The sequence below is a fragment of the Ambystoma mexicanum genome, chromosome 8 (genome assembly GCF_040938575.1).
Source record: "Ambystoma mexicanum isolate Mex_15411 chromosome 8, UKY_AmexF1_1, whole genome shotgun sequence".
Taxonomy (NCBI): Eukaryota; Metazoa; Chordata; class Amphibia; order Caudata; family Ambystomatidae; genus Ambystoma; species Ambystoma mexicanum.
In genome coordinates, this window is record NC_090929.1 from 78,840,548 (window position 1) to 78,857,136 (window position 16,589).

Consider the following 16,589-nt stretch of genomic DNA (forward strand, 5'->3'; position numbering starts at 1 on the left):
AGCATCTGCTGGCTAGGACTGAAGGTCGTATTGTGCTAATTTGATGCTGCTGAGTGATGCCAACCATCTCGAGGGTCACCTAGTGTGGGTTCATGAACTTGATCTGCACCGCTGGGACAGATCTTCATTATCTAGTGGCTCTGTCTGTAGCACATCACTCTGTCTGGTGCAGTCTATGCCACTGGCACCTCTACCTGCACGCCCATCGTCTGGACTTCCGCAACACACTCCAGCAGCCTTTTCTTGGGGATCTGTTGGCCCTTGTCATCGCATCCCAGGGGTCTCTGCCTGCAAACCTTGTCTTTCTGGCTTAAGGCAGCGACTTGGTCTGTCTGTCCCTCAATCACAAGTCTGTAGTCTTCCTTTTTGGACTTTAGTATTGTCAAATCTTGGTCTGAATCTCTGGGTGAGGTCAATCATCGACTCCTGCCCCAAAGCTGCATCCTCTGCAGCTCCCTTACAAAGTTGGTAACCTTTGACCGGTCTTACTATTACCAGGGGCTGCCAATTATGCCTGTCCCCTTATTTCTTATGGGCAAAACCTTTGAAGTATTCTAAACTATCTGAAAGTACAGAAGGCTGTTACCTTTTCAGCATACACCCTTCTTGTTGCATTTGTCGTTTGACGTGCCTAATGCTTCTATTGCTCTTTGTTAGATATAGAACTTCTTCCTTAATGTAGATTTATTCTGATTGCACAACCTTTGATAAGTACTAAATGTTCATTTCTATATTGTGGACTCTGTGTGTGTGTTAACTGTACCTTATTACCACACCCTCTCCCCCCCAAATGCCAAGAGTGAAGCCTTGACAGCTCTGTCTGGCATACTTAAGGTAAACCCTGCTTACCACCCAAAGCCTTGTAGAAAACCGTCCTAACACACTGCCATTTGAAAGGGTTTACTACAGCCTTGCACACTGTTCCATGGTTCTGCCAGCCTATTAAAGCAATAAAACATCTATTCCAGTAGTCCGCTGATGGCAGTCATGTGTCTAATCCCACTATCTTTCCTTGACCAAACGTGTTTGACTTTCCTCTCCTCCCAGCATGCAAGGTGCCTTTTCTTCCAAAACAGTGAGTAATGTAGAACGTTCTGATAAGCCTGGAAGAACTCGGAGACCATTCAGCTTGTGGTGTTTTATTAGATCTACCACGCACAGACCCAGAAACGCAGCACACCCAGGAATTACCTCTCTTGAGTCATTTGTAAAAACCATGTCACCCCTTCTGTGACTCCCTTGTTGCAGATATTTGTGCCATCCACACACAGACCATGCAAATGTGGGAGGTATAAATCCCATTCATCCGCGGGAAAGGGTGCTCATCCAATCTGATGGCTGGAAACACAAGCGAGAGCTGCCAGTGTTTGCCTGCGTTTTCCTAGCCACCCAAGGCCCTTCCACTGGTGCTGCCATCTTGATTTTCCAGAGGACCCCTTTTCCCTCCCTGTTGCCTCGTCCAATCCTCCTTCCTCCAAGACATCCTTTACCCCTGCTCCCACCCCCTCCTACTCTTTCTACTCCTGTCGTGTCTCTCCATCCATGTCCTCAGTGCCTTCCAAAGAACTAGAAAAGTCCCTTTTCTATTTCCTATGACGGTGGCTTTCTTGTTTTTGTTTTTCACTGGAGATTGGGCTTGCAAAATGTGCTGAGCCAGTCTCCAGTACAAAAACATTATTAAAACTATTTGCACTCCGGGTGCAAATGGATGTAACCCCCTTATTTGGAGTGCAAACCCTTCACTTAGGACTGCCAAGGCTTGGGCTGCCAGGCTGTTAGCGGGCAGGTATGCCCCCTAATGCGAGGGTGATTGCTACAGTAACATGATGTAACCTAACGTAACCATACGTTCCTTCACAGGATCCACGCTAACGTTTTCAGTTTGATCTTTTTCGGCCATTTGGTCTCAAACCTAAACCTGAAAAAACACATGATACAAATCAAAGCCTCTTGTGCCTACACAACAATATCAATTAGGCAGATCAAACCTTACCCATCACCTGCCAATGTATCTATGGTGGCCACAGGCCTTGTGAACTCGAGAGTAGACTATTTTAATAGTCTCCTCGTAGGCATCTCCAAAAATAACTTGAAGATGCTTCATGTGGCCCAAAATAGGTCTGTTAGAGCGGTATGTGGACTGGCAAGAGCTGACCATGTTACTCTGGCCCAGAGATCTTTACATTGGTTGCTGGCCCGCCATCGCATCTCTTAGAAAATGCTAACATTAACACACAAATATCTGGCAAGCAAAGTACCTATATACCTGATGAAGATGCTACTGAAGGCTCCGGCCACACGTTCTCTTTCCTCAAACGACCTTGATAAATTACATCGGCCAAGACACAAACTTAAGAACTTTGGAGGCACTAGCTTCGCCACCTTTGCCCCATGCCTTTGGCATTCTAATCCGGTGGAATTGAGAACTATCACAGGCCTCTTTAGCTTTAAAAAAGCCATTAAGACCTTTCTTTTTAACTCTCTTAGACCCTTTTTCTTGGATCTTCTGAGTAACCCGGATTATCTGATGCTTCGATATCTGTGACCCCGACTCCCTGCTTTTATGTATGTGTGTTCTGTCTCCTGTTATTTGTGCGCACTGAGGCCTCTGGGTGTGTTGGGCTCCATATATTAACAACTTAATAATAATATGCCTAATGTATAAGGTGAATGCAACACAAACAATACGTGAATATAGCTCACGAACATAGAAACAAGGGTAATGGTGCAGCCAGCCCCTTTCAAATGGTAGTCGCAGCAGGCTTTTAATTAAACAAGAGGCCTCCAGCCTTGGAGAGAACTCAAAACACTGAATCCACAAGAATACAAATCTGTGCAGAGTTCAGACAGGAGTTGCCAAATACTGCCAAGGTTACGAGAAAATAAGGGTGTGTCGGAGCAGAAGAACGAAGGCACAAGGTTCCCAGGATGCGAGCCGGATACTCCCAGATGAATTAAAGTTTTATAAGAGCACAACCAGCCATTGCAGGCCTGGTGCAGTAACACGTTAAGCAAAAAGACACCATGAAGAATAACCAAAGAGTGTGCCCGGTGGCACCATGAAAACACAGCACACAAACTTGTAGAAGCTGAAATCCCAATAAATGGGAGATAAATCCATTCATACACAGTCCCATTTACAAGTGACCCATAATTGACGAACGCTGCCTATTCATTAGAAACTAACGCATAGAGATGAGGCACTGCTCAAGGTCAAATACAAAGAGGTTGCCTGGTCTCATGGCCTACGAATGTGGGATGGAAACTTCTTTGATGAGCAGTCCATGACCTCTTCCCCCCCCTTCCCCCCTACCCCTTGTCTGGCTCATGTCTTGACGTCCTGTCAAGTATCCAAGGTTGGTTAGAAATAAGCCGACCAAATAGAAAACCCAATGTTATGCCACCCATTAAATAAGGGGCCAACCACTTACCTGCTGTAGAGATGACATAGTTTCACCTTTATCAATATAGGGGTGGTCTCAAGAGAAGCCATCAGACGAGTATAACCCAATTAGATTTTTGAGCCCAATAGAGTGTATATGTAGCCTCCCCCACTAACCAATCCCCATTCCCTGTAAGTTTTTGTGAATTGAATACCTGTGATGTCATTTATAACAAGTTGTACTACTTAAATCGTTTGTAATAGACGTGCTGTTAGAAACACGATTTTAATGCTTGTTTGCTGTCCCTGCTTTATTTGTTTCATGATAAAGCTAGATTTTGCCTTGCACATTGTCTACTTCGTCTTTGAGTCCGGTTTGGATGGACTCCCAAGTCCTATGAGTAATTTGGGACTTTCCTGCGCCCTCTTAACAATAGCCTCTATAAACTTGGTTAACTTGGCAGAGGACCGAACTCTGACCCAATACCTCAATGGTCTAAATGTGACCAAGGAGCTTATTGCCTGCATGTTGGTTTCCAGTAGCAGTGGAACACTTGGGGCACTAATGTGTAATCCCAGGATGTGTTTCAAAAGCGTATTTTCTGTAAACGATAAACCATGACAGTTCACATTGCCACACAGCTCTGCGTCATACAAGGCTGCACGCCAAGCTTGTAACTTGTATGCCTCCGGTGAAACTGACTGCCCCTTTCCATATTCTCGCATAGATTTATCAATTTCCCCTCTGTACCTAGCTAACGCCACCTCCGCCTTTTCAATTTGAATAGCCAAGGAACAATTGTCCGATATGCTAAGGCCAAGATAGTCGTAAGATGTAACCTGCTTTATTTTTTCTTCCTGTAGTTTGATATCAAGCTTAAACTGCTTTTTCTTTCTCTTTGAGAAAACGAGGATTTCCGTTTTTGAGGTACTGATGGCTAAAACATTCTCTGCAAAAATCCTCAAATATGATAAATTGGGCCTTAAGGCCAGCAGAGATTGCAGAAATGAGAACCGAGTCATCGGTAAACATAAGGGAGGAGTACTGTTCTCTTGTCATGGAAGGAGCATTCGAAGGTATTGCTAAAAGACGGTCAATGACGCCATTAATGAAAATGCAGAAACATTTTGGTGCAAGCACGCAATCTTGTCAAACACCCATTTCATTCTTCAATGTCCTTGTTATTCCGCTGTTTAGATTTCACCTTACTACAGGTTCATTGTTTGAATATAAAAGTTATATGGCATGGGGGTAGTACAGCAGACATGACTGAATTACTGAGGAATAGATTCTGAGCTGATGATAAAGGAAATAAGACGTTCTCCCCTCTAGTTTCCAATACTCTGTTGGGACATTTCACGTTGCGCACTGGAGGCACACATGGATTTTTGTTTTGCAAAGGGATCTTCTCTTTAAAATTTGAAACTATGTTTCTGATGTTTGTTAATCTGCTTAGAATCACATGCTGTGCATAGTCCGACATCCAGTGGTCACTGCAGAGTATTGCATTTTGTTTTTCCTAGTCGAAAAGGGGACGTCGACATAGTCGTGTCTGTAGTACTATCCCTATAGTGACGTGTAGTGTACCCGAAATCCCTCACGTGTCGAGGTCCCTCAGATTGTTTTTTCCTGCCCAGAATACTGGTCGCCTTATGCGGAGCTCGTAAGAGACATTGCCATTACCATTTATTCGACCCTTGGTCGTTTTTTGTCAGTTATCGCTAAATACAAACGCCTCCAGCCCTCAGACGGCTAAGCTACTTCCCTGCAGAGTCAAGATCTTAGAGGGCGGTTGTTTCGAGGAGGCGATCCTATCGGCGCTGCCGAACACGTGGCCCGGCCTCGCCGGCCTACACAGTAGGGAGAGCGGGGGTTGTGGGGACACTTCTATTTCCTTTTAGAATGCCTTTCTCTTTCACTCCCCCCTTTCCTTCGGGGTCGTTATCACTTACTTTTGTATCCTCAGCTATGGAGAGGACTCCTCTTAGATTTTGCCCTCGTAACGGCAAATTCGCGTGGAAGGATAAGCATAAGCGGTGTAACCGCTGCTTACCCCTTGACCACAACGAGGACGGCTGTGCGGCCTGTAAACTCCTTCGCCCAAAAACTTTAAAGGACCGCAGGGTCAAGAGGTGGGCAGCCTACGCTATGTGAAAGGCTGATTCCTCACCCGCCGCCAAATGTGACGAGGGGGACAGTGATGATGCTACCTCCGTATCAGAGGTTGTGGACCTCTCTAAGGAGCTTTCCCGCTCCTCTGCATCTGTCCCCAGCCCGACAGGTTCTGCTCACACCCTACTTATGGGGATGTACACCCCGGCGACGCCAACGCACATGGGAAGCAAAAAACTAAACGCACAACCCACGGCTCTCCTTCGACCAAGTCGAAGAAGGCCCTAGCGCCAACGGAGACACCGGATCTACTGGCAGCCTCCGCCGACCATAAGAGTCGCAAGCCCTCCCCGCAGCCGCATGTGCGAATAGCGACTGGGCTGTCCACAACTAAGAGCGCTACCACCAAAACGCCAGACGACACGCCTCGTAAGAGAGCGACCGCCGGCGAAAGCGTTCGGCACCGCCGAAAACCGTGCATGACCACCCCTCGACGGACAGTTTAGTCGTCGAAAGCCTGGCTAGAATAGTCTCCTCTGATGCTCAGAGACGGACGGCAAAGGATTCGCCGAATCCCGCTCACAAGGCCAGGGAGACGCCGAAACAGACGGAAGGTATGCCGGAACAATTCACCCCCCCCACACCCCTGTTGAAGGCAAGACTTAGAGATACACCCCCAGTGTTGCACCCACAAGAAGGTTTCTCAGAGGGCGAGGGGCGTATATCCTCCATGCTATGGGATAGATCTCGATCGCTACAGGCGGAAGAGCACCCCTTTCCGCCTCCAGGCCATTCAGGGTTACCCCAGTGGACTATAGAAAGATTCCAATCGTGTATGGACAAACTAGATGTCCACCCCTGAACCACCCCTGAACACAACACCCGAGAGGCCAAGGGAGATACTTCATGAAGATCCTAGGGCCAAATATCAAAGACTCTTTGACCCACTTCAAGAGGATATTGATACATATGACCTCACTGAATAGGTCACTCACATTCAAGAGGAGGAAGAGTTCATAAATAATGAGGATCTACAAGATCCTGTAGAGGGTTTTGAAGAATACCCAGACATGTGTGGAAAGGGCTTCGAAGAAGACCCTGACATAGGTGGCTCACAGCCTTGGCAGTCTCCAGGGGCGTCAACAGACCCTGACGTTCTGGATCTGTCCTCTCCTCAAACCACACCAGTCAGAAACCCGTCACCGGTGGATGACCAGCCCACTTTCAATGCACTGCTACGTAAGGCAGCAGCACATTTTGAAATTGATACACGGGAAATTACTCCAGAGATAGACTTTGTGGAGAAAATAATTAAGGAGAAACCACCTACCAGTCAGGCCATTCCCCTTCTCGCCTCAGTCAAAAGACGACTCATTCCATCTTTATCAGCACATGCATTGGTTAGATGGGTCAACCCAAGAATTAAGAAACTTTTTAGTCCCTCAACGTCAGACCCCTTATATATTAGGGGTCACTCAATACCTGATTCCTTGGTCGTAACCACCACAAGGAAAAGGGCTGGGGTTCCGCTATCTACTAGCGAAGCACCGCCAGACAAGGAGGGAAAGAAGCTTTATGCCTTGGGGAAAAAGGATTACATCCGCAGCAGCTTTCTCTACCAGGATTGCCAATAACACTACCTTGCTGGCAAGCTACGCAGATGCCCAATGGGGAAAGTTACGCGAAGGCCTCGAAGAAGTCCCTGAGCCCTTACAAACCAGTTTGTTATCCACTATGACAGAAGGTACTCGGATACCAGAGCATCATTAAAAACACGCTAGATGCTGCAGAGACGGCTGGACGGTCATTAGTCCAGGGGGTACTTCTCAAGCGTCATGTCTAGCTCAGGAACGTGGGTTTTAAGCCAGAAACCCAGGCGTTCCCTCATCAACAAACCAATTGAGGACTCAAACCTATTTGGTAAGGCGGTGGACGACGCACTGGAGACAGCTAAGAAGGAATTTGATACCCTAAAGACTCTAGACCAGATCACAAGCCCTCCTAATAAGCGAGGTTACGGCAACAGACGCTTTTTTTCGTGGCCAACGACAAACACCAACAGCAGTACTCCTCAGCAGTCAACTGGTCCTCCACTCAAGGAACCAGCGGACAATATGCTCGGAGAGGACAACGTCATGGCAAGGGAAGAGGTTGGGGCCCCACTCCCAGAGGCTCCCCGGCTGCCAACACCAAATGACCCGAAGGTTCGGGTCCCCGGTCGGGGGCCGGATAACACAATTTCTACCAGCATGGGAGGGAATTCAGTCGGTCCCCTACATTCAGACCCCCAAGGGGAAGACGCCCATCACCGGAGCACCTCACCATCCTTCAAGAAGTCGAACTGCTACTAGAAAAAGGACCAATCAAGGTTATGCCTCTATCACAGGTAAAGGAGGGTATTTATTCAGTGTACTTCCTTGTACCCAAAAAGGATTTAACCATGCGCCCTGTACTAGATCTTCGCCCAGCGAACAAATTTGTAAAACCTCAAAAATTTCATATGGTGACTTTGCAGGAAGTAAGTCCCCTGCTCTCTCATGGGGATTACATGGCAACACTGGACATGAAAGATGCATACTTTCATATTTCAATGTTGCCAGTGCACAGAAAATTACTCAGGTTCATGATAGAGGGCAAACACTACCAGTTCAAAGTGCTACCCTTCGGCATAGCGTCAGCACCAAGGGTATTCACGAAATTACTGGCAGTGGCAGAGGCCCACCTGCGCAGTTTGTCCATTCCAGTATACCCTTACCTCGACGATTGGCTCATAACAGGGGATTCTTACGAGACATGCTTCTCAAATACCCAAAAGACTGTGGACCTTTTGTTCCAACTGGGCTTCTCCATCAACGAGAAGAAGTCCAGCCTAGACCCCAGCCAAGTCAAGCAATTCCTAGGGGCTCTAATTCGAACAAAGGACGGCCTCGTCTTCCCCTCCAACGAGAGGGTCCAAAATATGCTGTTTCAGATCCTCAATATGTAGCCGGTCGAAAGGTGACGGTAACCAAAGCAATGCGCTTGCTAGGAATGATGGCGTCATGTATTTATTTGGTACCTCACGCGCGCCTGCGTCCAATGCAAGAGTGGCTCAACGGCCAGTGGTGTCCGGCCAGCGGACAATGGGACGATCTAGTGGTGGTCTTGCAGGCCTTGGTTCTCTCACTGCGGTGGAGGTCGAAGGAAAACCTTGTAATAGGGAAACCATTCGCCACCCCCGCAATGGAAGCCACTCTAACCACAGACGCATCCCTCACAGGTTGGGGCGCTCACCTATCCCATCAGACTGCACACGGAGTTTGGACTCAGAGTGTAGCGTCCAGACACATAAACTTGCTGGAACTACTGGTGGTCTTCAAAGCACTGAAGGCTTTCCAGACACACCTTCAAGGGAAGACAGTGCTGGTCCTCACAGACAGCACCACAGCCATGTACTACCTGAACACGCAAGGGGGAACTTGCTCTCAGGACTCTCTAAGCTGTCCCAGAACATCTGGAAGTGGGCTCTCAGACACATGTTCCTGTTATCTCAACATGTACCAGGGGAACTCAATCTTCTGGCAGACGAACTCAGCAGAGACTTCCTGTGCCCGCAGAGTACGAATGGCGATTACAAGAAGACATTGTCTCCAACTTTTTCACAGAATGGGGCTTCCCAGAAATAGATCTGTTCGCAACTCTGGAGAACACCCAATGCCTAGATTACGCCTCCAGGTACCTCCAGAACTGCTGGAACGGTCTCTGGATAACATGGTCAGGGAAATTTGTTTACGCTTTTCCCTCCCCGACTCCCCTTCTCGATAAGATAGTGCACAAGATGCACCAGGGACCAGTTACCATGATACTAGTGGGCCCGGCAACCCTGGTTCGCTCACCTGATGGAGATGTCGCTGTCTCCACCAGTGAGACTACCCAGCCCGTACAACATGCTGTTACAGAACAGGGGCAGAAGGCTGCATCCATGCCCACAGACCCTGAACTTAGCAGCCTGGCTCCTGAGGTCATAGAATTTGGACATTTGCAGCTTCCTACAGATGCATGGACATTCTTAGAGAGGCAAGGAAACTGAACACTCGTTAGTGCTATTCTTGCAAGTGGAAACGGTGGAAACGGTTCGTCATCTGGTGTAGGGCTAAAAGCATCAACCCCGTTAACTGGTCTCCCACACAAATTGTCCTATACCTGACTCACTTGTTAGACTCAGGATTAGTCTTTAATTCTATTAAAGTTCACCTAGCTGCACTCTTCACATACACTACGTCTCAACATAAGGTGTCATGGTGGAAAGTTCCAGTTATTAAAGCCTTCATGGAGGGAGTGAAAAGAATTCACCCTCCTATATCTAACCCAGCTCCCGGATGGGACCTGAACGTTGTACTAACCAGGCTAATGGGCTCCCCCTTCGTACCCATGCATAAAGCAACCCTTAAGGACCTCACTCTTACTGCTTTCCTGATAGCCATCACCTCCATTAGGAGGGTGAGTGAACTGCAAGCGCTCTCTATACTAGACCCGTTTGTAACAGTTCACAAAGACAAGGTGGTTCTACGCACACACCCTAGGTTTACACTGAAGTTCATTTCAAAATTCCATGTCAACCGGTCTATAGAACTACTAACGTTCTTTCAAAACACATCAAACCTGGGATAAAAGAGCCTGCACACACTTGATGTGCGCAGAGCGGTCATGTTTTATATGGAAAGAATTAGACCACTGAGAAAGACTAATCAGTTCTTTGTCTCGGTGCCGGCAGGAAGAGAAGGAGATGCAGTTTCCAAATCCACTATATCCAGATGTATTGTCCAGTGCATCACTCTGTTTCTCTCTTGCTAAGAGAGAACTGCCCTTCAAGCCGAGAGCACATTCTACTCGAGGCACTGGGGCATCCATAGCATTCATTGCAAATGGTCCCCTTGAGTCCATTTGCAAGGCGGCAACCTAGAGTTCTGTACACACCTTTACAAAACACTACTGTCTAGATGCACACTCTAGATCTGATTCTCAGGTGGGACAAGCAGTACTAAGACATCTTTTTTCTACTGTTCCTTCTCACAACCCACCTCCAACTCTGGGTCCTGCTTGCTAGTCTATGCACAGCATGTGATACTAAGCAGATTAACAAGCATCAGAAAACATGCATTACTTACCGTAAAAGCATTTCTGATGATTGTATCTGCTTAGATTCACATGCGCCCTCCCTGCCTCCCCGCTCGGATGGAAGGAACATAGACTTCTTACTACTTTCTCTCTTTTCTGTACTCACACCCGATAGTCATTAGGCTCCCTCATGGCAGAAAAAATACAAACAGAGGGGCCTCGACCCGTGAGGGATTTTGGGTACACTACACGTCACTGTAGGGATAGTATTAGACACGCCTATGTCGATGTCCCCTTTTCGACTACGAAAAACAAAATGCAATACTCCGCAGTGACCACTGGATGTCGGAATAAACACAGCATGTGAATCTAAGCAGATACAATCATCAGAAATGCTTTTACGGTAAGTAATGCATGTCATTCCATGTACATCTGTGCTCCAGCGACCGCCTCATTGTGCACTTGATGTGCATTGCAGCATGTTCTGTCCATTACAGCTGGGCTCTTCAACATGGTGATTCCTTTTAGTTAGCATAGTTGTTTCATCTCCTCCTCGCCTGAGATTGGTCCATTTGGGTTACATCATGACCATTCAGGCGAGCCGGCAAGCAAATGTAAGGCCCCTGTCTGCTCCCTGTCTGGGGCCCTCCACTACAACCCCTCCTGGAAGCTGCGAGTGAGCGCCACACATGCCAGTCATCATGCTCAATTTGGTCCATCTATCATTCCCTTGGATCTCCCTCCCTCCCTCCCTCCTTCCCTCCCTCCCTCCCTCCCTCCCTCCCTCCCTCCCTCCCTCCCTTCCTTCCTTCCTTCCTTCCTTCCTTCCTTCCTTCCTAACACCAAAGGCATTAGCATTCAAGCCCTCACCAGTGAATGATGCCTACAAGCTGCCCCTTCACATCTCACCCCCCCTGCATCCCCCATATCCCTCTGCTGCCTCCCTTGCTTCCGACCACCTCAGCAATGCTGCAAGCATTCTGAACTCACGCCTTCGCCTGCCTTATCCTGCAGCACTGAGCCTGCTGCTTCCACATTCAGCGACGCCCAAGTAACGGACACCGACTATGAGGTTGCACCAATGTTGGGATTCGAATGGTATCATGGCCACTTATATCGTGGTGGTCTCTATATTGCAGCTCCACCCTCCAGTTGAATGGTATGCTCCTGGACATTACCTCTGCTCACCACATTCATTCTCCTGCCCTCCTTCACTCTTTTTAATGTCCATGCTCTTACACTAGCAGAAATGTCACCAGTCATAGTACGATAGTTTCGTTTTTATTCATTGTGAATATTCCAAGGCCCTGTAAGAATGTTTACTGTATTTTCCCTGCTCGCTTCCCCCGCCTTGGAGCGCTCTGAAACGCTTTGTGTATAGTTGCTATATAATTAAACCATCATTTATCATACCATCATTCTAAAGTGGGTGGAAGCATTGGGGCTGGGGGGGGGGGGGAGATGTCCTGCTTTTCAGCAGCAAAGGGCATTTTTCTTACTGCCCTTTTCCTGCCATTCCTACCAGTAGTTGTAAAATACTTCTGCACGTTATCCATAGTGTTCATATATATTATGCAATTTAACCTTTTCCTCTACTGAAACCAATGAACATTGTCTGACGTCATGCAAACACGTGCGCTGTATTCCTCATTAATGTCCTCTTTTCTATCACCTTGGGCCGCATCAAGGGGTCATTGTCAATGCATTACAAGGACGAGGGAAAGGGCATGGAAAAGCTCTTTTTTTTAAAGCACATGCATGTATCCCACCCACATCCAGCCATTCTGTTTGATTGCCCCAAATTCTACTTCTTCTCTTCCAGCTTTTTGAGGTCCGTCCCATCTGGTCGCGCAACGCACTGAAGTCCAACATTGGAATCAACCCGGAGAAGCTGAAACTGATGTTGCCGTGTGTCGCCTATTACATGGTGAGAACCTGGCTCCAGTTTTGCCGTGCGTAGCTTTATCTGTTGCATGGCTCTACCGGGCCTCTGGGAAGTCTGCATTCCTATGCCTTCGCAGTTCATGCTTGTTGAATGTGATATGAAATTTACTATTTGCTTTTCAGGGGACGGTGACGAGTTAATTTGAAATGTTTCTGTTTTAAAACTTGTTTAACGTGGCTCAGGAATTAGTTTCAACTGGAAGCTGAATTTTGATCCATTTCAAATGTATAACTGGTAATTCGGGAACCGTGAACTTGAACGGTTGAAGAGTGGAGCAGCTTCCAGGCTGGATTGGGATTGCACTGTAAAAACAGATGTCTTTGCACCAGCAGCCTCTTGCTGTGTCTCCCTCTTCTGCATTATTGCTGGAGTGAGGGAACGTAGACTTGTTTAGGACAGGGTTTTCATTTCCAGCTCTCCATGTCTTTAATCTGGACCGCCGGCAGATTTGCTGCAAGTGCTTTTGTGACCCTGAACTACTTTTAGTGAGTGGGATTTTTTCAGCCTCACGAACAACGAATTTCTTTTTCAGGGGCATTGGTTGGTTCTAATGGCTATCAATGCAGGGGTATCCTACTCTTCACTGATGCCTATTGTGTAGGACTATAACCTCCCTAGAGGCTAGTAGTTCCAGGGAACCCTATCCTCCTCCTCCTCCTCCTCCTTTTCACCTTGACCTCATTGTTCCTTTAATCGGTGTTGCCCAGAAAGGCTGCCAGCAATATTTGTATACATTTTGGTTGCAGTCCAGTGCACCTTTACTTTTTCCCGCATGATAGAAGAAACTGCTTGTTGGACAATTGTGAACAACTGAGCGTGGGAAGCAGCTGTAACCTTCAGTTGCAGTGCGGCTTGACATTTTCAGAATGTTGTTGGGTCCTTTCCTCTGATTGTTTCTACGCTGCCTGGTTGGTTCTGCTGGTCCCGGTGATTGGAAGCGCAGCGTCCTGCCATTTATGCATCTCACTGCTGCGTCTTATGTATATTGGGCATTTCTGACCCATTGAGCCACGCGATTATACTGTTTTGGGTGGTGGTAGCGCTGGTATCGAAGAACCTTGATGCATTATTAGTCCTGCTCCCCTCCGTCTATTTTTGTGAGTAAGCGCTGAGGTTTGCGCGTGGGGATGAGGCCTGAAACTATAATTGGCACAGTTTTGCCATCTATTGGCCCTTTTTAGTTAAGGTTTTTTCTATATTTAACTGTGCCAATGTATGGTTTTATCCTCTGGATGCTCTCTTGTTAATCTATAATTTCAAAACACACGTGTTTGTTCTTCTATAGTGTAGTATGCCTGTAACAAGAAATCGAGCCCTGAAAAAGCCTTCTTCCCACTTGATGAAGGATATGTCCATCCTGACTCCTGTAAAGAAGGGTGTTATGGCCACGTCCTCGACACCCAATAAGGATCGCTTGTCTGAGGTTATGGCATTAAATTCAAAGGAGATGGAAACCTCGGGTTAGGGGTGCAGATCTGTCCCTCTAACACCAATGAAGTCATGGGTCTTGCTACGAACATGTAAGGAATTGGCTTGCCAGGCAAAATACATGGACATTGTAGGGACTGGCAATTCTGAAATTCAACGAGACAGCAATAATGACTTAGTCATGTTGCCCCTGATCATAGTACATACCTCTAGACGGGTGCTCCAGATATGATTTTGAGGTGGGAGTATTTTACTCTCTGTTTTTAAACTTTTAGTGTAAGTGTGATTTTAAGAGTAAAAATGACTTTTCTCCTTTGCAAGAGAGTAAAATGTATGGAAATCATCACTATGCAGCAGCATTTTGCATTGTGACAGAATACACATTTTATTATTTCTCTAAGGTCTGGCCATTTCATCTCTCCTGTATATATTTAAATGTTGAAAACAAAACCTAGCCAATTACATAGTAAAGCAAAAATGAATCATATTGTGTGTTTTGAGGTTTGATAGCAGAATTGTCTTTTGATGTTTAATGAAAGTCCTCATTTTCTGGAGCTATTACTACCTAATGGTATGCCAATGTTATGATGAAACCGTGCAGGGAGGTAAGGACTCATGCAAAATTCTATATCTAATCTCATGGTCAAATGGTTATTTATATAGCACTTTTGGCAAAGCGCTGTACATATAACCTATTTATCACCAATCCAAAGTCGGTACTCCTTTATCGACCTTGAAAGGATGAAAGGGCGAGTTGGCCTTGCCGAGATTCGAACCTGCAACCTACAGATCACGCACAGACCGTAGCAACAAGTGCTCAACCGGCTGAGCTATCTTAGTGGCTAACATCCTTCAGAGGTCAGTTAACTGAGTATCAACTGAGGTATAATAATCATAGTGCCTAGATGTTGGACGAACCAGGTCTGAAGCGCTACATAAAGTTAAATACCTATCTGGATCATAACAGGGACAGGGTTGTCTGAGTTTCAATACCAAATGTAGCTTTCGTTTGTTTCTTTTTGAACAGTGCTTGCACTTCCCACAGAGTCAGGTTTTGGATGTTTTTAATGGTAGTCTTGAAGATTTCAGAGGCTAGAACACCTGTGATTGGTGTAATGACCATCACTCACCCTTGAGCAAAGACTCTGCTGCCACTGACCATTTATAGTAATGTACCCCATTGAATACAAGGTTGAATGCATGTAAACTAGACCTTGCATAGTCCTCATTTTACACACTGTTTTTATAATTAGACTGTAAATTAAATTATGAGTGTAAAAAATGTTCTGCCTCTGCATGATTATGCAAACAGCACAGGAACTCTGAAAAATACAATTGTGAAATAGTGGTTTGCTTTCACTGGAAAAGAAGCATTATTTGTGACAAAATGTTGAATCTCAATTGCAACTTAGTTTTCCATCTTATTAATTATACAATCATAAAATGCCAGGAAAATGAATATGCACAGTACTTCTGTTTGCTCCATGAGCAGTAACACATCAGAAGATTAATGGAAATAAACCATTCCTTTAATCACAGTGTGCAGTTTCAGAGAAATGCATTCTGTTTCAGAGACCTTTATCCATGGCTTGCAATTACATCCATGAAGAAGTGTTCTGGTGTGTTTTAAGTAACCTGACCTTTGCACTGCCCTCTGCTCTAAACTTGTGTGTTAATGTACACAGAAAATAATAAAGCTTTTCCATGCGTAAAAAGGCCTGGTACGCACCTTATCTGGAGGCCTCCCTCTAGAGTAATGGAGAATAAGGATAATTATGAGTCACCAACACATCCCATTGCACAGCCTTAGCTGGAGGCTGAATATTCTTTGCAGGGAACACATTACCTATGGTCAACGGATGCAAGTCAATGCATTCCCAGCTTAATGAGCTTAATCTGTGCAACAGTTAGGCAGTTCAGACTGCAAAGGTCTGCTCTCTGTCGACCATGGGAGGGCTGTCCTTTGTCTCCGTCACTTGGCCACTAAGAAACAATTGGCTTACAGGCCTGCACCTCGTGGGATACCTTGTGTACGCATGACACTATAGCTGGTCTTTATCATGCAAAATGAGGAGTCTTCTGTGCTAGGACTTTGTGCAGCTTCCATTGGTGCGCAACCTGTGCCATGTCTTCGTCGAGGGACATAGACTCAGAGACTCTGCTGCTCTTCACCAGGAGTGTTGGGGCTTTTCTGGAGCTGAAGTCCTTTTGTTCATCCCCACCTTCACCTGCATACTTTTGCTGAGTCACCCAGACTGCTTCACCCGTCTGCTGCATCCCCGAGGTCTTTCAGTGTGGCTTCCAAAGCAATGGTTCTTCATCCGAAAGCCTGAGGTCCAGCCAGCTGGTAATCAAAACTGTGAGGTTGCAAACTGAAATGGAACCGGCAAAATTGCTAGACCCAGCGTTCAAACTAAGCCTTCTCTGCACACACGGCCCCTGGACCGCCAACGCTGCAACCAACTGCGAGAGCAGTCGTCCCAATGACCTAGGTTTACATTGAGTTTATTGTTTTGGTTGGGGTTCAAAGACTGCTTGCTCCCCCGCACTCCTGCCCAGACCTATTGTCTTCCATGGGATATTGTCCTATCGTGTCGCAACCCTTACCTTAAATTTTTGGAACC

At 46.5% G+C, this 16,589-nt stretch overlaps 1 protein-coding gene across 3 annotated transcripts in view; it reads left to right on the forward strand.

Annotated features, from left to right (window-relative positions):
* The window catches only part of GTF3C5 (general transcription factor IIIC subunit 5), a 144,412-nt gene that overhangs the window by 93,874 nt on the left and 33,949 nt on the right, over nucleotides 1-16,589 (forward strand). For all 3 annotated transcript variants that reach the window (XR_011268475.1, XM_069609322.1, XM_069609321.1), the window contains exon 5: nucleotides 12,415-12,519. Coding sequence is in view for 2 of the 3 variants with exons in the window: in XM_069609322.1 (XP_069465423.1) it covers nucleotides 12,415-12,519 (105 nt within the window). In the remaining variant the exon portion in view is untranslated. The remainder of the gene's footprint in view (nucleotides 1-12,414; nucleotides 12,520-16,589) is intronic.